Source organism: Notothenia rossii, assembly GCF_949606895.1.
Source record: "Notothenia rossii genome assembly, chromosome: 5".
NCBI lineage: Eukaryota > Metazoa > Chordata > Actinopteri > Perciformes > Nototheniidae > Notothenia > Notothenia rossii.
In genome coordinates, this window is record NC_136903.1 from 916,382 (window position 1) to 941,381 (window position 25,000).

The following is a 25,000-nucleotide window of genomic DNA, read 5'->3' on the forward strand; positions in this document are numbered from 1 at the left end:
GGTCTGTGTTTACATGCTAACACTCAGAGCTAACCTGTGCTGGAGAGAGTGTGTGTGAAGAAGCAGGAAATCAAAAGGAAGTCACCTTGTGGTAAACCTGAGAGAGAGAGAGTTTGAGCTCCATCCTGTTTCAGAGAGAATCCTTGATGTGGTTTGGAACATGATGTGGAGTTTCATCACGGCAGCATTTAGCTGAGTTTCTCCTGATGAGATCTACTCTCTCTCTGAAGCTACTGACCCAGAGTCAGCTCTTTAGGAACAGCTGGAAGAGAGGCGGGGGGGGGGCTACAAGGATCTGTTTGGGGTTTGGAGCAGGACACTTCAGAGACATGTCCTTAGGAACAGCTGGAAGATAGAAAGGTATGGATGGAGACAGGTCTCAGGCCTCAGGTCTCATGTCTCAGGACTCAGGTCTCAGGACTCAGGACTCAGGTCTCAGGACTCAGGTCTCAGGACTCAGGTCTCAGGTCTCAGGTCTCAGGACTCAGGTCTCAGGTCTCAGGACTCAGGACTCAGGTCTCAGGACTCAGGACTCAGGTCTCAGGTCTCAGGTCTCAGGACTCAGGTCTCAGGTCTCAGGTCTCAGGACTCAGGTCTCAGGACTCAGGTCTCAGGTCTCAGGTCTCAGGTCTCAGGACTCAGGTCTCAGGTCTCAGGACTCAGGTCTCAGGTCTCAGGACTCAGGTCTCAGGTCTCAGGACTCAGGACTCAGGACTCAGGTCTCAGGACTCAGGTCTCAGGTCTCAGGTCTCAGGACTCAGGTCTCAGGTCTCAGGACTCAGGACTCAGGTCTCAGGACTCAGGTCTCAGGACTCAGGTCTCAGGTCTCAGGACTCAGGTCTCAGGACTCAGGTCTCAGGTCTCAGGAGTCAGGACTCAGGACTCAGGTCTCAGGACTCAGGTCTCAGGTCTCAGGACTCAGGTCTCAGGTCTCAGGTCTCAGGAGTCAGGACTCAGGACTCAGGTCTCAGGTCTCAGGTCTCAGGTCTCAGGACTCAGGTCTCAGGACTCAGGTCTCAGGTCTCAGGTCTCAGGACTCAGGTCTCAGGACTCAGGACTCAGGACTCAGGACTCAGGTCTCAGGTCTCAGGTCTCAGGACTCAGGTCTCAGGACTCAGAACTCAGGTCTCAGGACTCAGGACTCAGGTCTCAGGTCTCAGGTCTTAGTCCTCAGGACTCAGTTCTCAGGTCTGAGGTCTGAGGTCTGAGGTCTCAGGTCTCAGGACTCAGGACTCAGGACTCAGGTCTCAGGTCTCAGGTCTCAGGTCTCAGGACTCAGGTTTCAGGTCTCAGGACTCAGGTCTCAGGACTCAGGACTCAGGTCTCAGGTCTCAGGACTCAGGTCTCAGGACTCAGGACTCAGGACTCAGGTCTCAGGTCTCATGTCTCAGGACTCAGGTCTCAAGACTCAGGACTCAGGTCTCAGGTTCCTCTCCGTCTCTTCAGGGTGAGAGACTTTCAGAGGAAGAGGATCTCCAGCGACAGCTCACTGTCCCCGAAGACCGTCCTCTGCAGGTACACACACCTGTCTGTCCTCTTCATCATGTCCTCTTCATCCTGTCCTCTTCATCATCTTCATCCTGTCCTCTTCAATCTGTCCTCTTCATCCTGTCCTCTTCATCATCTTCATCCTGTCCTCTTCATCCTGTCCTCTTCATCCTGTCCTCTTCATCATCTTCATCCTGTCCTCTTCATCCTGTCCTCTTCATCCTATCCTCTTCAATCTGTCCTCTTCATCCTGTCCTCTTCATCCTGTCCTCTTCATCATGTTCTCTTCATCCTGTTCGTCCTCTTCCTCCTCTCCTCTTCATCATCTTCATCCTGTCCTCTTCATCCTGTCCTCTTCATCCTGTCCTCTTCATCATCTTCATCCTGTCCTCTTCATCCTGTCCTCTTCAATCTGTCCTCTTCATCATCTTCATCCTGTCCTCTTCATCCTGTCCTCTTCATCCTGTCCTCTTCAATCTGTCCTCTTCATCCCGTCCTCTTCCTCCTGTCCTCTTCATCATGTCCTCTTCCTCCTCTCCTCTTTCTCCTGTCCTTTTCCTCCTGTCCTCTTCATCATGTCCTCTTCCTCCTGTTCGTCCTCTTCATCCTGTCCTCTTCATCATGTCCTCTTCCTCATGTCCTCTTCATCCTATCCTCTTCATCATGTCCTCTTAATCCTGTCCTCTTCCTCCTCTTCTCTTCCTCCCGTCCTCTTCCTCCTGTCCTCTTCATCATGTCCTCTTCCTTCTCTCCTCTTCCTCCTGTCCTCTTCATCATGTCCTCTTCCTCCTGTTCGTCCTCTTCATCTACCCTGTCCTTGGTCTTCATGTTCAATTCTGTCTTGTCCATTTCTTCTGTATTGTCCCTCTTGTCCCTCTTGTCCGCCCTATGCCTCCTTGTCCTTCATGTTGAATTCTAGCTTGTTGTCCGTCTTGTCTCCATCTGTCCCCATGGTCCTCATGTTCATCTCACACATTGTTTCCCTCCTTGTCCATTCTGTCCATCTTGTCTCGTCTGATTTGAAGGAGAGGGGCAAAGATTATCAATGTCCATCGCTCCAACACGACCCTGGCCGATTTCAGCCCTGTCATTAGGTACGACTCTGTGTGTGTGTGTGTGTGTGTGTGCGTGTGTGAGTGTGTGTGTGTGTGTGTGTGTGTGTGTGTGTGTGTGTGTGTGTGTGTGTGTGTGTGTGTGTGTGTGTGTGTGTGTGTGTGTGTGTGTGTGTGTGTGTGTGTGTGTGTGTGTGTGTGTGTGAGTGTGTAATCCTCCTCTTGTCTCTCCTGCAGTTCTTCCTCTGCTACCTCACGTCCCTCTGAATCAGGTAACAGTTTGACTTCATGTTTTATTTGGTTCACTTTTTATATCTAAGAGAGTTTCTGTCCACCAGGTGGAGCTGTGTGTGTGTGTGTGTGTGTGTGTGTGTGTGTGTGTGTGTGTGTGTGTGTGTGTGTGTGTGTGTGTGTGTGTGTGTGTGTGTGTGTGTGTGTGTGTGTGTTCAGTGAACAGTATCAGTGTGTTGATTGGACAGGAGAAAGATAAGGAGTATTAGTCAAACAGTTACTCTGTGAGGAGCCTTTATTTAAACTGTGGTGTGTTTTTAGACTTGGAGCTGATCGACTGCATCGAGACCAGAGACCTGAGCCGGGTGAGCCCCCCCACCCATTAGAGTGTTGTTGTTGTTGTTCATACTGCTGTTGTTGTCTGTAATGTTGTTGTTTTTGGTTGTCTCTAATATTGTTGTGTATTATGGTGTGTTTATTGATAATGTTGTTGTCTTCAGTGTTGTTTTTGTTTCAACAATTTGTATTGTTTTCTGTAATTATGTAATTTATGATGTCTTGTTTTATAATGTTGTTGTCTTTCATGTTGTTATTGTTGTTGTTGTAGCTGACGGAGCTGCACCTGCAGGGCGCTGACCTGACGCTGCAGGACTCAGCCGGCTGCTCCCTGCTGCATCGCGCTGTGATGACTGGAGACACAGAGGTCCTGAAGTACCTGCTCCAGCACGGTACACACACACACACACACACACACACACACACACACACACACACACACACACACACACACACACACACACACACACACACACACACACACACACACACACACACACACACACACACACACACACACTGCCTGTCCCTACAATTAGTAAAGTTGTGTAGTTTCAGACAGATGTTCCTCCGCTCTCCTCTGATTGGTTTGATCTCCCTTGAGCAGCGTCAGCATCATGAAGTGACTTTTTATCCACTTTGAAGCCACATTTTTACCAAACCCTTTTTGGATCTGTTGAAGGATGTTAGTGATGGGACGTCTGGCCATGCCTGAAGTCATCAGAGCTACAGGCTGAGCTAACGTTAGCAGCAGCAGAGCTACAGGCTGAGCTAACGTTAGCAGCAGCAGAGCTACAGACTGAGCTAACGTTAGCAGCAGCAGAGCTACAGGCTGAGCTAACGTTAGCAGCAGCAGAGCTACAGGCTGAGCTAACCGTTAGCAGCAGCAGAGCTACAGGCTGAGCTAACCGTTAGCAGCAGCAGAGCTACAGGCTGAGCTAACGTTAGCAGCAGCATAGCTACAGGCTGAGCTAACGTTAGCAGCAGCATAGCTACAGGCTGAGCTAACGTTAGCAGCAGCAGAGCTACAGGCTGAGCTAACCGTTAGCAGCAGCAGAGCTACAGGCTGAGCTAACGTTAGCAGCAGCATAGCTACAGGCTGAGCTAACGTTAGCAGCAGCAGAGCTACAGACTGAGCTAACGTTAGCAGCAGCATAGCTACAGGCTGAGCTAACGTTAGCAGCAGCAGAGCTACAGACTGAGCTAACGTTAGCAGCAGCAGAGCTACATCGAAATGTAGCCTACAACAGAACAAGGAGGAGGAAGAAGTCCACAGCATTTAGTAAAATAACCTCCATAGTTTGTTAGAAACAATAACAGTAATTTATTGTAGTGGAGAGTTTCCGTCCTAATATCATTCATTTGTTTCAATGCAGTTTGCAATTCTCTCTGTTTGAAGAAGCACTGGTAGACGACAACACAAGTTAAAGGAGCTCTTCTGATTGGTCTCAAATGATTCTGATGGTTAAAGTTCTGTAGTGACCAAACCCCGGCATGCAGTCTATGCTGTTTGACACCATGTGATTTATTACATCACCACCAGGGGGCGCCACAGCGGCTCTCAGTGAAACAGACCTGAATTCAGTCTCACTCCTGTCTGGTGGTGTGGGAACAGCTCAGCAGAACGGGAGCGTCTGGAGACCAGTGAGACTCAGTGGGACTCAGTGGGACACAGTGAGACTCAGTGGGACTCAGTGGGACTTAGTGGGACACAGTGAGACTCAGTGGGACTCAGTGGGACTCAGTGGGACTCAGTGGGACCCAGTGAGACTCAGTGGGACCCAGTGAGACTCAGTGGGACTCAGTGGGACCCAGTGAGACTCAGTGGGACTCAGTGGGACTCAGTGGGACTCAGTGGGACCCAGTGAGACTCAGTGGGACTCAGTGGGACTTAGTGGGACTCAGTGGGACTCAGTGAGACCCAGTGAGACTCAGTGGGACTCAGTGGGACCCAGTGAGACTCAGTGGGACTCAGTGGGACTCAGTGGGACTCAGTGAGACCCAGTGAGACTCAGTGGGACTCAGTGAGACTCAGTGGGACTCAGTGGGACTTAGTGGGACTCAGTGGGACTCAGGTCCCTGCAGAGTCCTACATAGGGAGTTTCTCCCCCCTGTTCTTTTTTAAACTGAGAGTTGGGAAAAGATGAATACATGTCACTAAAATATAAATAAAAGAGTGTGTGTGTGTGTGTGTGTGTGTGTGTGTGTGTGTGTGTGTGTGTGTGTGTGTGTGTGTGTGTGTGTGTGTGTGTGTGTGTGTGTGTGTGTGTGTGTGTGTGTGTGTGTGTGTGTGTGTGTGTGTGTGTGTGTGTGTGTGAGAGAGAGAGAGTAGAGTCAGTGAGAAGTGCTTTGTTCAGGGACGTGGTGTGTTCAGGGACGTGGTGTGTTCAGGGACGTGGTGTGTTCATGGACGTGCTGTGTTCAGGGACGTGGTGTGTTCAGGGACGTGCTGTGTTCAGGGACGTGGTGTGTTCAGGGACGTGTTGTGTTCAGGGACGTGCTTTGTTCAGGGACGTGGTGTGTTCAGGGACGTGGTATGTTCAGGGACGTGCTGTGTTCAGAGACGTGATGTGTTCAGGGACGTGCTGTGTTCAGGGACGTGCTGTGTTCAGGGACGTGCTGTGTTCAGGGACGTGGTGTATTCATGGACGTGCTGTGTTCATGGAGGTGCTGTGTTCAGGGACGTGCTGTGTTCATGGACGTGGTGTGTTCATGGACGTGCTGTGTTCAGGGACGTGGTGTGTTCAGGGACGTGCTGTGTTCAGGGACGTGCTGTGTTCAGGGACGTGCTTTGTTCAGGGACGTGGTGTGTTCATGGACGTGCTGTGTTCATGGACGTGCTGTGTTCAGGGACGTGGTGTGTTCAGGGACGTGCTGTGTTCAGGGACGTGCTGTGTTCATGGACGTGCTGTGTTCATGGACGTGCTGTGTTCAGGGACGTGCTGTGTTCAGGGACGTGCTGTGTTCAGGGACGTGGTGTGTTCAGGGCTCTTTTCAGATAAACATCAGTGTCTTTCTGATTATTGTGTCTCTGTCTCCTTCAGTTCCCACGTCTCACCTGGACATCACGGAGAAGGAGACGTGAGTCCTCTAATTTCTCCTCTGACACGTGTACACTCTGTTATCCTTTTGTGTTCTCCACGTGTGTTTAACGTGTTCTGTTGTGTGTTTTAACGTGTTCTCCACTATGGCAAGCCATTTGAGTATTTATTCCTTATCCTTGAAATCAGACGGCAGCTGCCTACACTAGTTGGCCCTTTGATTTCACTTGTCAGATATATGGCACTCTGCTTTACTAGTTAAATAAAACATTACACTACTCACTCTTTTTCAGTAACTAGTGTAAGGGTTAGGGCACTTCTGTCCGACCAGTTAGCACATAAGCCTTACTAGTGGCGTTTTTATATGTACAAAAGTGGTGGGGCACAGAAAACGTAGATGTCTATCTATATCTTCTGCAGTGAGGTTCAGGCTGGTGAGCCTCTGACTCTTCAGGTTTACAAATATTATATTTTGACCTAAATCAAAATATAATATTATTTTCAAAAGCTTTTTTTGTCTGATGCTTCGATTAATTTTAAACAGACAGTTCAACAGAAGGATACCTAAAAAATTTAATTTTATTATTTAAATATTGAATTGTTCTCTCTTAGTAAGATCCCATTTTCAATAAAAGATGAAGTCCATGCTCTCCTTCTGGACAAACATCTCTATTTCTTTTTTTGTAAAAGTCCTCCTTATCTTCTTGTAGTTTCAAAAGTCTATCATAAATCTAATCGATAGATTTATGATTAGAAAATGATAAAAGTAGGGTAGACATGTGGATATTACCCGGCTGAACAAAACGTGCATTTATCAAACAGGTACGTTTCCCACAGATCTTATTTGGAGCTATTTTCTCCTATGGAGGAATCTCATTGCTATTTGTGGAGGGAAGCCGAGCGCAGCTTACTTCCTGGTTTTAGGACGCGTCTCTCTCCTCCTCTTCACACACCACACTTTTCGCGGCACACGTACTTACAGCCAATCAGCTCTGAATGATGAGATGACGTATGGTGGGGATGGCAGCTCTCTGCCCCTATGGGCATTATGAGCATGCGCAGTGTAGTTTCTACAATCATCGTTCACTTAGACAGTGAGAGGGAGGGCATGATGGGGTTTTGTCCCACATGGCTCTAAACAGCTCAATAGGCACACACTGTAGACACTAATTAGAAGAACACAGACTAAAGCAGCAATGAGACGAATCAGATGATTAACATCGCACACCGTGTCCTCATGCTCCTGTTTCACCTGCTTAATACAGGTATCATCACTGCTACTGATTTCGATAGAGAATTTGTGATTAATGGTGATTGAAGCTTTGGGAGTTGAAGAAAATAGTGATGCTCCTCTCTCTCCCAAGAAAGAAACTTAAAATAAAGAGACTAATGGAGTCTCTGGCATAAGGTACTTCCTGTGAAGTAGGAAGGTCCCAAGGTCCCGGCCCGCGGGTACTTTTTTCTTTTTTTTTCACGACACTGTGTCTCAGGGGATCTTAATATTTAAGAACCTATTAATGTGTTATACCAGATTAACGGGAATAATCTCAGCTAACTGACGATACAAACCATTTTTACCAAAACAAAACACAAGTCTCATAAGAAGCATCTAAATGACCCCTGAGCGAAAAATGCTAACCTATTACTGCACCGATAATCACTCCTAGGTCCCTTATTACTTATCCTAGGTGCACATCCAACACATCGTTTATGATCACAAGGAGACACAGAATCTAACGGTGCCCACCTCAACACTGAAAGATACAAACTCGCGACGTTATCAACAAAAACGTACATCAAAATAAGTGGCGCTAGGTAGCCCACAATGCTAACATGGCTTACCTTCGTCTTTGTCTGGTCTAAACTGGTCTTCAATGGCATTAAAACGATAAAAACGATGATGTAGTTAATCCATAGGTTAATATCCAATGTGTCTGCGTCCCCTTTGAAATGTTCTGATAATCCATAAGCAATAAAACAGCTTTTCCGTTGCTTTATATCAGAGCAGGGAAATTTCTGACCTCTGCTGCAAGCTGGCATGCGCAGAGACGCCACCTTTTTTTTTAACATGAGTGTGTGCGGGACGATTTCCCTTGAATTCTATTGGCTCTAATGGTTAAAAAGAGATGTCACATGTCAAAATCGAAGAAGGGGGGCCAGAGATATGGATAATCCATCCAAATGGCCCCAGAAGAGGGTTCTTTTGCTAAATCTGTCTAAAAAGGTCAAATATCACTTGTTTTGCATCAATCTTGATACAGGGTACTTATTATATGTTGTACTTTGGATTCCTAAAGCTTTTAGTCTACTAACCCATCATTCAAGGTTAGTTTTCACCAGTGGCGGCTGGTGGAAAATATTTTTGGTGGGGCTATGGAAATGGTGACCAAACCATACTAGGGGGGTCCGGGGGAATGCTCCCCAGGAAGATTTGTTTTAGAAATGACCCCTTAAATGATGACTTCTGGTGATGTTAGAGGGGGGGAGGGGGGGTCAGAACACTGGTGCTTTGGGAACACTCAAATGAGGATGAGGAAGTTAGTCACAGAAAACTGAACAAGAATCGACAACTCGACCCCTCACTCCTTTCCCTACAGATCCAGCCCACACATACAGTATGCTCCATGGTGCTGCAGGCATTGCCCTAACAACTACAATAAGCATTTAAATGTTAATCTACAGCTCCGGCGATCCACTATTACCCGGAGTCTCCACCTGCAGACGCAGCCATCCTCATCAAGTACTGTAGCGTCACCTTGGATACGAGTCCAAACAACTCACAGACTGCATTGGGCGCTGAAATCGCCGCCATATGAGCATCAGATCTGACGACGCTGATTGGCTGAAATTATGTTTCGGCTGCATAGTTTACAGATAGCAACAGTCAGCAATGTGTTGGATGCTGCTGCTCTGGCTGAGGGCTCCTTTCTTAGCGCCCAGACGAGAGAGGGTAATGATACCCGCTGCGGCCAGGCAGGACACATGTGACTTATCAGTAACTTCGTAATCGTAACACAATTTTAAACGAGATTTTATTGTAGATTATACATTTTACTGATACAAACTATATAATATTTACCTTGTTCATTAAAATTAAAAAAATAAATAATAATAATATATTTTTTTAATATATTTTTTATTTTTTAATGACAATCAAACATGTGGGAAGAGGGGGGGCGGCGCCCCTATGGGCCGGCCGCCACTGGTTTTCATTATAAGTACAAAATATTTTTGGGACAGACACTATCATTTACAGTTTTTTACCATGTTCAATCTGAATTTACTTTAAAATAAAAAACATCTATATTGATTTTGAATCTTCTACATCCAAGTCACAGGTTTATCATTATTTTGAGAACAAATATTATTAATTTAACCGTTTTAGAAGGGAAGATATGGTCATTTGCTCTGGGAATGTCCTTTTCGAGCCTGAAACCTGAAAAACAGGCTTGTGGCCTAACAGGTTAATTAAAGTGGACCTATCAGGCTATATTTGAAAAATATATATATATATACCTATATAAGGTATATTTATACGTTTTATTTGTCAATACCAAACAGATCATGCATTTTATCCATTCCTCATTTCGCTCAATTTAACACTGTCTTTCATGCACGGATTCTGTGAGAACAGCACCATCTACAGGCCTGAAATATGTACTACAGCGTCTCCAGCGCTTTCGAACGGCAATGTCCGTGGCTTTCTCCTCCTGATTGGTGGAATTGGCCCAATAGCCGTAGTGCCACCGTCCTGACGTCAGAAAGTGTTCAAATCTGGATCAGTCTGTATCAGATCCTTTGCAGCCCCTTTTTTTAGAGATTTGGGTATGGAGGAAAATAGAGAGGGTTGTGTTTTCTGACTCTTGGTGAGTTCCCTGACACACCGCACACCGGGGACACATGTTCATGTAGAAAAGACGTACAAAGGTGCATTTTTTTTCATGATTGGTCCCCTTTACATTAATAACTAACTAGTTTCATGCAGTTGCTCACTAGTGCAAAAAAAGCCAAACTAGTTGAAGGAAAGGCCTTACATGTAAGAAAAATGTGTAACATGTAAGGTCAAAGTCTAACATATTTATAACAGGACCTCACTGGTGAGAAAAAATTCCCTCCACTAGTTAACTAAGAAAAGCACCTGTGTCACTAGTTTACTAGTGACTCCTCTAAGGCTCCACTAGTTAACTATTGAGATAACGTGTGTGTAACTAGTTAACTAGTAAGGTAAAAACAATTGTACTAGTGTATCTAGTGGACACTTTGGACCTCACTAGTTAACTAGTAAAGGGCAAAGGGTTCACTAGTTAACGTGTAGACATTTTGAGCCCCACTAGTTAACTAGTAAGGTCAAAAGAGGCGTCAACTAGTTAACTAGTGAACCTTTTGCCTTTACTAGTTAACTAGTGAGTGATTCTGGGTGCTACTAGTTAACTAGTGCAGACATATGTATGCCACTAGTTAACTAGTTCTGCTTCTTTTGTGTAACTAGTTAACATATCAGAGCTTTTGCAGCGCACTAGTTAACTTGTAAGACTTTTAGGGTCACTAGTACGGTCAGAGGGTCACTAGTTAATCAACAAGCTTACAAGTTGGGACTTTGGTGCTACTAGTGCTGCGCCTGGCGTCACTAGTAAGGCATACGTGCTAACTAGTCGGACAAAAGTGCCATTAGTTGCTGAAAAAGAGTGACTAGTGTAATGTTTTATTTAACTAGTAAAGCAGAGTGCCTAACTAGTTTGACCATATATCTGACAAGTGAAACGAAAGAGCCAACTAGTGTAGGCCGCTGCCGTCTGATATCAAGGATATGGAATGAATACTCAAATGGCTTGCCATATTAACGTGTTCTCCGTGTGTGTTTAACGTGTTCTCCGTGTGTGTTTAACGTGTTCTCCGTGCAGAGCCGGCCCGACCCATTAAGCGACATAAGTGGCCGCTTAGGGCCCTGCAGCCACTAAGGGGCCCTAGCAAGTAGCTATAGCTAGCCAGATATATTAAATAAACACTCTGTGATACAATCTAAATGTAATGTTTTTTAGCGTTACCTGGTGATTTCAAAGAAAGCTCTCTGGAAAATGTTGACTTACTGTTCGACATGAAGCTAGAAGCTACCTTACAGTACACAGTTGATCCTGAGTCCTGTCAGTTAAAGTGTTTCATAGTTAGCTTAGCTAAGCATCAACCTAGCACTGAAATATATGGATGTTATGTGACAGTATTTCTGAGAAACAGTCAGCAGAAATGGTGGAATCGTTGCCACTGTGTGTCAACAGCATGTTTGAACGTATTTGCAGCAGTAAATGTGGCTGTGTGGCCACTGACGTTGCCATAACAACACCTGAATTTAAATGTGCAACCTCTTTTTGTGACAGATTTTTGCATGAAATTATAATTCTTCTGAATGATATTCCTATTGACAGATAGTTTCTATGTGAACATTATGAGATGGACAGCGAGAGAGAATAAATGAAAAACAGGAATGAAATAATATATGACAAAACAAGAATACAGTTTAATTGATTTGTAAAATATCCATAAAGAAAAATCTGTTTCCAGTTCTGTTTCATATGAGTGTTGAGAGATGTATCCATAGATCTCTTCATTTTGCTCTCAAAGTGCACCAGATTGATGCTTTTAACTTCAATATTTAAACAAAAATCTTTCCGGGGGAGCATGTCCCGGACCCCCCAAGAGGAGGTGAGGTCCACGGTGTTTACATGCTTATTTATACAATATCTGTGCTTATGCTAACATCATAAGACGAAAGTTGGTTCCGTGTTGTGTGTAGTGAGAACGCGCTAGAGTGAGAGGGGCCCCCAAGCCAAAGCTCGCTTAGGGCCCCCAAAAGTCTAGGGCCGGCCCTGTCTCCGTGTGTGTTTAACGTGTTCTCCACATGTTTTCAGAGGAGAAACGGCGCTGCATAAAGCTGTCTCCTCCTCTCAGAGGACCATCTGCCACCTGCTGGTGGAGGCCGGAGCCTCGCTCACCAAGACTGACCTGCAGGTAACACACACACACACACACACACACACACACACACACACACACACACACACACACACACACACACACACACACACACACACACACACACACACACACACACACACACATACATACACACACACACACATACACACACACACACACACACACACACACACACACACACACACACACACACTCTCTTACCTGTTACACTCCCCCTTGTAAAGGTGTGTCACACCGGACTCGTCATGATTACAGGCAAAGTGGATGCACATATAATCGGACATACTTCTCTCTGTGATTAATGGTGTGATTGTGTGTGCTGTGTGTGGTGTTATATACGTGTGTGTGTGTGTGTGTGTGTTCTGTGTGTGTATGAGTGTGTGTGTGTGTGTGTGTGTGTGTGTGTGTGTGTGTGTGTGTGTGTGTGTGTGTGTGTGTGTGTGTGTGTGTGTGTGTGTGTGTGTGTGTGTGTGTGTGTGTGTGTGTGTGTGTGTGTGTGTGTGTGTGTGTGTCACTGCGCTGCAGGATCCCGGCCTCGCTGCCACACACACAAAGGCCGCTGCTCTCCGTTGCCATGGTGAAGCCCCTGGTAACAGGAAGCAGCCCATAATCTCAGTTTTCTTCTTCTTCTTCTTCTTCTTCTTCTTCTTCTTCTTCTTCTTCTTCTTCTTCTTCTTCTTCAGCCAATGAAAGCGTCCGAGTGTTCAGAGTGTGAGACCCTGCGCAGAACCCTCTTTGTTCTCTGATGTTCTCACACTCTGAGCATCTCTAATATCTATCTGATACACAGTGGCGGAGCCAGGACATGTTCAGTGGGGTGGCCAGGATGGAACCAGTGATCATTTTGGGTTGGCATTGAAATCACTATTATATGAACATAAAAATACATCTCACTATAAAATAAGGGGTTATTTAAGGACCTACAACACACCTCTACATTATTTGGGATTACGTGGTGGAATAGATCAAATAATATTCAGGATATCTAACTATTTTTTTCGTATTCCCACAGGCAAAGTATCAATGAAGCTTACATTAAACAATGCAATATACAGACTGTTTAGCTTCTGGTGACCAGCAGCCCTATGAGCTCATTCTCTCAGTGTATCATCAGGAATACAGAGACACACACACATCATTTAAATAAGAGTTTTTAAATTCAATTATTGGTTAAGGATAAACATCTTAAGGTAAATAACAATAAACAATAGCTCTTAACCCTGAAGGCCCCCGGTTGTAATTTTACAACATTACTTTAAGCTATCCTAAAAAAGTCAGTAAATGTTTTTGTTTTCTTAAAAGACTACATTTATATAGTCAAAAGGTCCTTTAGTTCAGCCTCACATGCTGTGGGGTAGTACATGTGTTTATAGGTCCTGCCCTCTGGCCTTACATATAAGACTAACATTCCTGACAATAGATCTCAATAGTCATCTTTTCTGGTGTCAATGCCTTTTTAATAATAACATTTTTGAATGGAACATTCTCAACACGAATGCATCAATCCAAATAAATATAACTTCAATATGTGGGAAAATACTGTGTTTGAAATGTATAATTGAAATTAGATGTTAGCTTTTAGTTTTTATATATATACTGTATATATTATATATTGTATTCCAGTCTCCCTTCAGATATGTTAAGTGGCATGTAATTCAACACAATGCTGTTCACCTCCTTCAAAGTGAAATTAAAAACCTCTGTATTTTCTATATAGATATTAACATTACTTAATGTCAGCTTCGTAAAAAAAAAAACATAAAAATTATTATTTACAATGGACTACGCTTAGCTAACAGACTAATTTCCACCACTCATGGACCACACCTTTTCTCTTGGAATACTGGGTGACATACTGTCTTCCTTTAGTCCCTCTCTCTTTTCTTTCTCTCCTTTCTTTTCTTTTTGAAAGCCTGACTTTGTGAGTCATTGAGACATGGTGTTGTACCCTTAAAAAGGGGACTAGTGAGTGAGAGAAGTGAAGACATACAACTACGCAGCTCCCGCCTTCACTCGTCTGAATCGAGCCATCTTTAAAATGAAGCTTGTACATTTAAAATGAATACACTCACATTTCAGGACCAATAATTATGACTAAATTCTCCTTTATCTTTAGCTCTTTAACAGTGGTAAAACAACATATGTATGGACATGTGAATGCAACAGTGTCTAGCTTAGCTGCTAACAACATGACAAACGGTCAGATTCAGCGGCACCACGAAGTATACAGCAGCTAGCTTCAATGACCACAAAGTTAGCCAGTTAGCAAGAACCTTCAAACAATACAGCAAAGTGCAAAATACACACTTTCCTCTCACAACGAACCACGGTGATGTAATTCAGATTATATATATAACATGGGTTGATAGATGTTTAGTGCTTTGTGTACTCTAATTACCTTAAAAAGGGAAATAGTGAGTGAGAGAACTGAAGACATACAATCACGCAGCTCCCGCCTTCACTCGTCTGAATCGAGTGAGGAAGAGCGCAGTGATCCCTCCCACTGGAACCCCAAGGCATTACCAACAGATTAACGCACAATCAGCCCATACAGTAGGATACATCTATCTCTCAGAATAGACTAGTCTTGTCTGTCACAATGGCACACACGTAAGTGCTAGCATCCCTGCTCACATGCTCTCGGGTTGCGTTCGGATAGTTTACAAATCAGCTCCTAAATTCTAACCCTATCTCCTATCTCTTGACCTCTGAGTGAAAGGTCACGGGGTTAAGGGATAGTGGATAGGAGAATTCAAAAGGACCTAGGAGAAGAGACTGCGGTACTTTAGAGAATCGACTTCACTTTCACTATCCCACGTGTTTATGATGCGCCAGCGGACGTCCTGAATGTGCGTCTGCTGCTGTGGGGAAACTATGGAAACTACAGTTTTCTATACAGAGGACTACAACATGGATGTTTAATAAGAAGGAGGGACTCATCTAGAGACTCTGCACCGTGCTCTGATGCTGTTGCTTTATGCTTTATGAACAACAGAGAAACATATTCTTCATGACCAAAGCTGGAATTGAAATAAAAAGGAAAGTGAAACTTCTGCTCGTCACCCTCTCCCTCCGGTCCACATTAATACAAATGATCCCAATACGTATGATTGTATGAAAAGATCTTAAAATCAATACAAATGTATTGATTATAAACGTTAGTCCTTAACATCTATCACTGTGTCACCATTCAAACATCTTTTAAAAGTTGAACAAGCCCCACACAGCTCAGTGAAATGTTGACTTTATTTGATCATTTCAGTAAAAACTAACGTTCATATTTCTCTTTTTGATTATAATACTGATGAACGTTCAGAACAAAGCACTTTGGCAACTTACCACATACGTTTTAAAATGCTTAATACGCACCGTAACTTTCATGATATCATTTCTCCGTCATAATCGGTTGTTTCCGTGAACGGCCGACTGTTGTGTGACGGCACATGCTGCGGCTGCAATGCATTGTGGGGCAGAATTTTCTCCTCTCCTTTCGGTGAGGGAGGTCCAGTGGTTCCTAAGCTAAAGGAGGTGATAAAGGAAGTTTGAAACCTCCTTTCCTATCATCTAGAGAATTCAAACGGCACTTATCATGGCTGCCACTGAGGGACTTCCGGGTCGTTTCACTCCGTTAGGAAGGTTCCTAAGAGAAATGGACTATTCGAGCAACCTCACTCTCTGCTAGAAAGTGCCGTTTGGAGGCGGAGGCGGGACCAAACCATTACATGTAAATAGAAGGGGGTGTAGAGAGGCTTTGGATGATTAACTTTTGGAAGAAAATAAGTTAAATGAATTGTAAGTTTAGTGAGTACATTACCAATATAACGTTATATTAATGTTAATTATTGATGAATGATGAAAGGTTACTTAAACATTTTTTTCTTATGTTCTAAAATTGTTTGGGCCCCCGTGATGAGGGTATTTTGGGTGGCCAATAGGGTGGCCAGAATTCAGCTGGGGGGTGGCCACGGCCACTCCCAGCCACCCCCCAGCTCCGCCACTGCTGATACATCTGTTCTCTAATGTTCCCTAACGTTCTCTAACGTTCTCTAATGTTCTCTGGTGTTCTCTAATGTTCTCTAATGTCTGTTCTCTAATGTTCCCTAACGTTCTCTAACGTTCTCTAATGTTCTCTGGTGTTCTCTAATGTTCTCTAATGTCTGTTCTCTAATGTCTGTTCTCTAATGTTCTCTAATGTTCTCTAACGTTCTCTAATGTTCTCTGGTGTTCTCTAATGTTCTCTAATGTCTGTTCTCTAATGTTCTCTAATGTTCTCTAACGTTCTCTAATGTTCTCTGGTGTTCTCTAATGTTCTCTGGTGTTCTCTAATGTTCTCTAATGTCTGTTCTCTAATGTTCTCTAATGTTCTCTAATGTTCTCTAATGTCTGTTCTCTAATGTTCTCTAATGTTCTCTGGTGTTCTCTAATGTTCTCTAATGTCTGTTCTCTAATGTTCTCTAATGTTCTCTAATGTTCTCTGGTGTTCTCTAATGTTCTCTAATGTTCTCTAATGTTCTCTAATGTCTGTTCTCTAATGTTCTCTAATGTTCTCTAATGTTCTCTAATGTTCTCTAATGTTCTCTAATGTTCTCTAATGTCTAATGTCTGAGAACATTAGAGAACTGATCACAGAGTCCTGCTGTCTGTCGGCCTGACTTCAGAAGAGAACTGCATGATGTTCTCTGTTCTCTGTTCTACGTTCTGATACAACAACAACGCGCTATGTGGCCACAGGCTGTAATAAAGTGGTATCTATGCTTTAGCACATATTACACATATCAGACACACATGAACACTGGGGACAATCCCCTCAGGTCATTAAGAACTGGATACAGCGTGGGAGGCGGGGTTATTAAGAACTGGATACGGCGTGGGGGGCGGGGTTGTAAGAACTGGATACAGCGTGGGAGGCGGGGTTATTAAGAACTGGATACAGCGTGGGAGGCGGGGTTAGTAAGAACTGAATACAGCGTGGGAGGCGGGGTTAGTAAGAACTGGATACAGCGTGGGAGGCGGGGTTATTAAGAACTGGATACAGCGTGGGAGGCGGGGTTATTAAGAACTGGATACGGCGTGGGAGGCGGGGTTAGTAAGAACTGGATACAGCGTGGGAGGCGGGGTTAGTCAGAACTGGATACAGCGTGGGAGGCGGGGTTAGTAAGAACTGGATACAGCGTGGGAGGCGGGGTTATTAAGAACTGGATACAGCGTGGGAGGCGGGGTTATTAAGAACTGGATACGGCGTGGGAGGCGGGGTTAGTAAGAACTGGATACAGCGTGGGAGGCGGGGTTATTAAGAACTGGATACGGCGTGGGAGGCGGGGTTAGTAAGAACTGGATACAGCGCGGGAGGCGGGGTTGTAAGAACTGGATACAGCGTGGGAGGCGGGGTTAGTAAGAACTGAATACAGCGTGGGAGGCGGGGTTAGTAAGAACTGGATACAGCGTGGGAGGCGGGGTTATTAAGAACTGGATACAGCGTGGGAGGCGGGGTTATTAAGAACTGGATACAGCGTGGGAGGCGGGGTTAGTCAGAACTGGATACAGCGTGGGAGGCGGGGTTAGTAAGAACTGGATACAGCGTGGGAGGCGGGGTTATTAAGAACTGGATACAGCGTGGGAGGCGGGGTTATTAAGAACTGGATACAGCGTGGGAGGCGGGGTTAGTCAGAACTGGATACAGCGTGGGAGGCGGGGTTAGTAAGAACTGGATACAGCGTGGGAGGCGGGGATAGTAAGAACTGGATACAGCGTGGGAGGCGGGGTTAGTAAGAACTGGATACAGCGTGGGAGGCGGGGTTAGTAAAAACTGGATGCAGCGTGGGAGGCGAGGTTAGTAAGAACTGGATACAGCGTGGGAGGCGGGGTTAGTAAGAACTGGATACAGCGTGGGAGGCGGGGTTATTAAGAACTGAATACAGCGTGGGAGGCGGAGTTAGTAAGAACTGGATACAGCGTGGGAGGTGGGGTTAGTAAGAATTGGATACAGCGTGGGAGGTGGGGTTATTAAGAACTGAATACAGCGTGGGAGGCGGAGTTAGTAAGAACTGGATACAGCGTGGGAGGTGGGGTTAGTAAGAACTGGATACAGCGTGGGAGGCGGGGTTAGTAAGAACTGGATACAGCGTGGGAGGTGGGGTTATTAAGAACTGAATACAGCGTGGGAGGCGGGGTTAGTAAGAACTGGATACAGCATGGGAGGCGGGGTTAGTAAGAACTGGATACAGCGTGGGAGGCGGGCTTAGTAAGAACTGGATGCAGCGAGAGTGAGAGTGAGAGCTGCTCATTGGCTCATCAAGGCAAAATGGCCCAACTTTTGAGAGAACGAAACGTCACAGATTACCCAGCATGCCTGGCTGTCAGAGCAGAAGAACCCGTATATGCGCTCATCGAGCATATGCCCCTTAAGCCCCGCCTCCTGTCATTAAGCCCCGCCCCCGAGATCCCATTCTCGGCTCAGTAGAATGAATGGAGAGAGAAAATAAATCTAGATTCGGCTTTTAGTGCATTTTACAACTTTAAGGACTGAATGATTCTAATAAGGGCTATAATATAGTTCATACTGGGTAGTTTATTTAGTCTAAACAACATTATCCAATGATTTACAGACGTCTCTGTCCCCATGTTAGTCCATGTCTTTAGTTAGTTAGTCTTTCTGGGCCGGGTGACTGATACGGAGGTTGTAGTAACGCCGTCCGGAACACTTCCTGTGGGCTTCGATGTATGGGGAAGGGACACCAAGGACACGATGGCTCATTGACTTTGAATAACTTTATTCACTTTTCTTTTGTAAAAATCAGACAGGAGAGTTCTGTAAATGTTCTGGAGAGTTCTGTAAATGTTCTGGAGAGCTCTTTCAATGTTCTGGAGAGTTCTGTAAATGTTCTGGAGTTTTAAATAAACTGACCCAGGATCTGTTTCAGGGCGAGACCCCCAGACAGCGGGCGGAGAACAACAAGAACCCGGAGCTGACGGAGTATCTGGAGAAGAGACAGATCCAGAGGGAGGACCAGGAGACAGCTGTCTGACCTCCACCTGTCTGTCCTCCAACTGTCTGTCCTCCACCTGTCTGACCTCCACCTGTCTGTCCTCCACCTGTCTGACCTCCACCTGTCTGTCCTCCACCTGTCTGACCTCCACCTGTCTGACCTCCACCTGTCTGACCTCCACCTGTCTTACCTCCACCTGTCTGTCCTCCACCTGTCTGACCTCCACCTGTCTTACCTCCACCTGTCTGTCCTCCACCTGCTGTAACTCCTCTCCTCTCCGTTACTTTGGTGATTTACCTTCTCCCCAGGTGATGAACTCCTTTCACCTGTAGAGGGTCTCAGATACTGGTCTCCATGGAGACACAAACATGTGTTCCTAAATTATAATGTTCTCTATTTGTGGTTCTGTATCATCTTGTGGAAGAACATAATTTAGAGGTTCTCCATTCATCTCGTATGGGGAACATCACAGGTGTTCCTGACCCTCAGAACACTTGACAGTGCTGATCAGCTGTCTGTATGTTGACATGCTGCTGTGGAGGATGTCCTGAGGCCTCCATGTGATCACATGATGACAGTAATAAAGGACAGGAGGGTTACCTTCACAGAGCGGTGCAGGGAGGACGTGTTCACCCTGAAGGAAGCTGCTGGTTCCCTCCACTAAAAGCAACAGGATTTCTCCAGAAGATTTAGGAAAATAGCTGGAAATAAGGTCTGTGGAAAACGAACCTGTTTAATAAATGCACGCTTTGTTCAGCTGGATAATCTCCACATGTCTACCCTACTTTTATAATGTTCGAATCATAAATCTAATCGCCAGAAGCAACATGCTAACGTTATGCTATAAAGGAGCTACAGCCGCGTACAGCAGCACGACTTCGATATCACGCCAACTTAAAGTGGAGCTATCATGCTACATTTGAATAATATCTTGCAGGGCCATACCTATATAAAACATGTCTGTGAAGTTTGTTTTTCAAAATACCAAGCAGATCATGCCTTTTAGCCATTCCTCATTTCGCTCTATTTGCTCTTTCCAGCCCTGTTTTTGCAGGGGCTGATTCTGTGACGTAGCTTTAATGCAAATTAGCTGCAGCTGACCACGCCCCCCTGCAGCTGACCACGCCCCCCAGTAGCTGACCACGCCCACGGAGCGTGCTTTGAGATGTGTCATCTGCTGGTGGGCTACCGGAGAGAATTACAGCGAGGGAGGGATTGCATTGAATTACAGCAGCAGGAGCAAACACTTGCCTCGGGGAGGGAGAGAAAGAGCCACAGCGGAGAATAAACAGAAGGGCAACCATGGCAACCATGCGCGGGAAGTCTTCTTCGCTGCTTTTGTGGCAGACTACAGCGCCACTTACAGGCCTGGCATATGTACTACAGCGTCTCCGGCGCTTTCGAGCGGCAATGGCCGGCCGTGGCCCAACCCCACATTCCCCTGATTGGTGGAGAGTTGGCCATATAGGCGGAGCTCCTCGTTCCTGACGTCAGAGAAGTGTTCAAATCTGGATCAGTCTGTATCAGATCCGTTTTTAGAGGTTTGTGTTTTCTGACACACCGGGGACACATATTCATGTATAAAAGACGTACAAAAGTGCATTTTGCATGATAGGTCCCCTTTAAGATCCATATTCAAACACACAGATTCTAGATGGAACGAGTTGAAGCGTTTGTTTGAACAGTCTGCAGGAGGCAGGGACTTGCTTTCAAGCAGAACAGAAACTAACTTAGAGGAGTGTCCACGTGTTCGGCGTAATGACGTTCAACGGCCTCCACGACTTCTGTAGTCCTATTCAGCCACTTGGTAACAACCATCGTTTTTCAGACACGTCCACTATTCAGAAATCACCGGTGGGGTCACTGCTGATGATTTAATGTAGAACAAAACGTGATCCGTCTCTTCAATGTGTCTCAACCACAGACCTTAGTTCCAGATATTTTCCTAAATCCTGTGAGAGATCCCATTGGCTCTGAGACGAGGGAACAGGAAGTGGTGACATGCTGACTCACTTCCTTAGGACTCGTCACTGCACCGCTCTATTATCATCCATTTATCCTCAAACTGTTTCAAAGGTCCGTCTGTATCTCAGCGGCCTGTCCCTCTCTCACCGGAGAACATGTCCTCTGTAGAGTCCTGCTGTCAGAATGTCCTCCAGACAAACACAACAACCATGTGTCCTTGGGCAAGATACTGTACCCTGAGGTGCTCCTGATGACCAAGTGTGTGTGTGTGTGTGTGTGTGTGTGTGTGTGTGTGTGTGTGTGTGTGTGTGTGTGTGTGTGTGTGTGTGTGTGTGTGTGTGTGTGTGTGTGTGTGTGTGTGTGTTAGCTTCCCTATAGCAAGTGGTGCTGCTCTGCATGAATGAGGTGTGAATGGCTGAATGATGAAACCTGACCTGATTTATAAGTACAGAACATATGGATGCTTCACGGGGGTTCAATGATCGCTCACACTTTATATCAAGGTGCACAGATTCACCATCCACTAGTTGTTATTGTTAGTATTATCAGTGTATTGGCTCTTTATTAGTCATTATAAAACACGTATTAATGCCTTATTCTGCAGGACCATATTCTCCCAGTGACAGGCCATTAGTTGAGAGTTGTTCCTCAATAACCCTCTAATGAGTGCTGATGTATTGGAAGTGAGGACGCAGTTGTCCGTGAGTTTGGGTCTTAATGTGCTCAATGGGCCGATAAGCCATTCTCTCATAACACCTAACAAATAGGATCTCCTCCTCTGTAACAAGGCTACAAGTGCTAATTGTGTCAAAATAACTCAAAATGTGTTTTTCTAACTCAGAAAAAGTTCCTTTTTTAAAGTGAAATCTTGTTCAGAACCAATAAGCTGGTAGTTTGACTCTGATGTGCATTTTAATTAACAACTAGCTGATGATCAATATGTGTACCTCATTCTAAAGAGTTACCAAAAGATGATGTTCTGATGATCAGATGATCTGATGTTCTGATGATCTGATGATCTGATGATCTGATGTTCTGATGATCTGATGATCTGATGATCTGATGATCTGATGTTCTGATGATCTGATGATCTGATGATCTGATGTGCTGATGATCTGATGATCTGATGATCTGATGATCTGATGTTCTGATGATCTGATGATCTGATGATCTGATGTTCTGATGATCTGATGATCTGATGTTCTGATGATGATCTGATGATCTGATGTTCTGATGATGATCTGATGATCTGATGTTCTGATGTTCCGATGATCTGATGATCTGATGTTCTGATGATCTGATGATCTGATTTTCTGATGTTCTGATGATCTGATGATCTGATGTTCTGATGATCTGATGATCTGATGATCTGATGTTCTGATGATGTTCTGATGATCTGATGATCTGATGTTCTGATGATCTGATGATCTGATGATCTGATGTTCTGATGTTCTGATGTTCTAATGATCTGATGATCTGATGTTCTGATGTTCTGATGATGTTCTGATGATCTGATGATCTGATGTTCTGATGATCTGATGATCTGATGATCTGATGTTCTGATGATCTGATGATCTGATGATCTGATGTTCTGATGTTCTGATGTTCTAATGATCTGATGTTCTGATGTTCTAATGTTCTGATGTTCTGATGATCTGATGATCTGATGTTCTGATGATCTGATGTTCTGATGTTCTGATGATCTGATGATCTGATGATCTGATGATCTGATGTTCTGATGATCTGATGTTCTGATGTTCTGATGTTCTGGATCCAGATGGTCTTCATGGAACCACTGACGGCTTCCTGTCCTGCAGACACGCTTCTTTAGACCTTGGATGTATCACAGAGAGAACGCTGTGGATATTTATTTAACGTAGACACATGACTTTAGACATTTATAATATGTGTGTTTTTGCTTTGTGATCAAACTCAGTGACGCTTCAATTTAAATATTTCATTCAACATAAGTGAGATTATTCTGTCTGTGACATAAGAGTATAAGAAGATGTGTGTGTGTGTGTGTGTGTGTGTGTGTGTGTGTGTGTGTGTGTGTGTGTGTGTGTGTGTGTGTGTGTGTGTGTTTGTGTGTGTGTGTGTGTGTGTGTTAGACTGGAATGTGTAATTGTAATAATATTGCGATGTTCTGTATGATGTTTAATAACTGTCTTATCATTTCTGAGAGACCTGCAATAAAAGCATGTCAGTAACACTTCCTGTGAGGAGAATGAAGTTATTCACAAACACAGGAGCACATTTACAGAATGTATCCCTCATTCAAGTCTTTAGAAAATATACAATACTAAATATCTTATGAAGCAGCTTCAAGATTTGTTATATATGTACAGTGGCAAACATGTGCTATTTAGGAATCTGGGAGACAAGGGGGCACTAAAGACTGACGCACACAGCTGGAGACCAGGGGACACTAAAGAGTGATGCACACAGCTGGAGACCAGGGGACACTAAAGAGTGAGGCACACAGCTGGAGACCAGGGGACACGAAAGACTGACTCACACAGCTGGGAGACCAGGTGACACTAAAGACTGACGCACACAGCTGGGAGACCAGGGGACACTAAAGACTGACGCACACAGCTGGGAGACCAGGGGACATTAAAGAGTGACGCACACAGCTGGAGACCAGGGGACACTAAAGAGTGACGCACACAGCTGGAGACCAGGGGACACTAAAGAGTGAGGCACACAGCTGGAGACCAGGGGACACTAAAGAGTGAGGCACACAGCTGGAGACCAGGGGACACTAAAGACTGATGCACACAGCTGGAGACCAGGGGACACTAAAGAGTGAGGCACACAGCTGGAGACCAGGGGACACTAAAGACTGACGCACAGCTGGGAGACCAGGGGACACTAAAGACTGACGCACAGCTGGGAGACCAGGGGACACTAAAGAGTGACGCACATAGCTGGGAGACCAGGGGACACTAAAGACTGACGCACAGCTGGGAGACCAGGTGACACTAAAGACTGACGCACATAGCTGGGAGACCAGGGGACACTAAAGACTGACGCACACAGCTGGGAGACCAGGTGACACTAAAGAGTGACGCACACAGCTGGGAGACCAGGTGACACTAAAGAGTGATGCACATAGCTGGGAGACCAGGTGACACTAAAGAGTGACGCACACAGCTGGGAGACCAGGTGACACTAAAGAGTGATGCACACAGCTGGAGACCAGGGGACACTAAAGAGTGACGCACACAGCTGGAGACCAGGGGACACTAAAGAGTGAGGCACACAGCTGGAGACCAGGGGAGACACTAAAGACTGATGCACACAGCTGGAGACCAGGGGACACTAAAGAGTGAGGCACACAGCTGGAGACCAGGGGACACTAAAGACTGACGCACAGCTGGGAGACCAGGGGACACTAAAGAGTGACGCACAGCTGGAGACCAGGGGACATTAAAGAGTGACGCACATAGCTGGGAGACCAGGTGACACTAAAGACTGACGCACATAGCTGGGAGACCAGGGGACACTAAAGACTGACTCACACAGCTGGGAGACCAGGTGACACTAAAGACTGACTCACACAGCTGGGAGACCAGGGGACACTAAAGAGTGACGCACAGCTGGAGACCAGGGGACATTAAAGAGTGACGCACATAGCTGGGAGACCAGGGGACAGTAAAGACTGACGCACATTGCTGGGAGACCAGGTGACACTAAAGAGTGACGCACACAGCTGGAGACCAGGGGACACTAAAGAGTGACGCACACAGCTGGAGACCAGGGGACACTCAAGAGTGAGGCACACAGCTGGAGACCAGGGGACACTAAAGACTGATGCACACAGCTGGAGACCAGGGGACACTAAAGAGTGAGGCACACAGCTGGAGACCAGGGGACACTAAAGACTGATGCACACAGCTGGAGACCA

General features: G+C 45.4%; 1 protein-coding gene across 1 annotated transcript in view; it reads left to right on the forward strand.

The window, feature by feature from the left end:
* Positions 1 to 22,207, forward strand: part of LOC307041209 (uncharacterized protein) — an 87,339-nt gene extending 65,132 nt beyond the window's left edge. Inside the window, exons 31-41 of the mRNA XM_079684535.1 lie at positions 1,447 to 1,515; positions 2,514 to 2,582; positions 2,778 to 2,812; positions 3,093 to 3,136; positions 3,379 to 3,499; positions 4,723 to 4,871; positions 4,953 to 5,101; positions 5,533 to 5,641; positions 5,737 to 6,188; positions 12,052 to 12,151; positions 19,060 to 22,207. Of these exons, the coding sequence (XP_079540661.1) occupies positions 1,447 to 1,515; positions 2,514 to 2,582; positions 2,778 to 2,812; positions 3,093 to 3,136; positions 3,379 to 3,499; positions 4,723 to 4,871; positions 4,953 to 5,101; positions 5,533 to 5,641; positions 5,737 to 6,188; positions 12,052 to 12,151; positions 19,060 to 19,164 (1,402 nt within the window). The 3' untranslated portion in view covers positions 19,165 to 22,207. The remainder of the gene's footprint in view (positions 1 to 1,446; positions 1,516 to 2,513; positions 2,583 to 2,777; positions 2,813 to 3,092; positions 3,137 to 3,378; positions 3,500 to 4,722; positions 4,872 to 4,952; positions 5,102 to 5,532; positions 5,642 to 5,736; positions 6,189 to 12,051; positions 12,152 to 19,059) is intronic.
* The last annotated feature ends 2,793 nt before the right edge of the window (positions 22,208 to 25,000 follow it).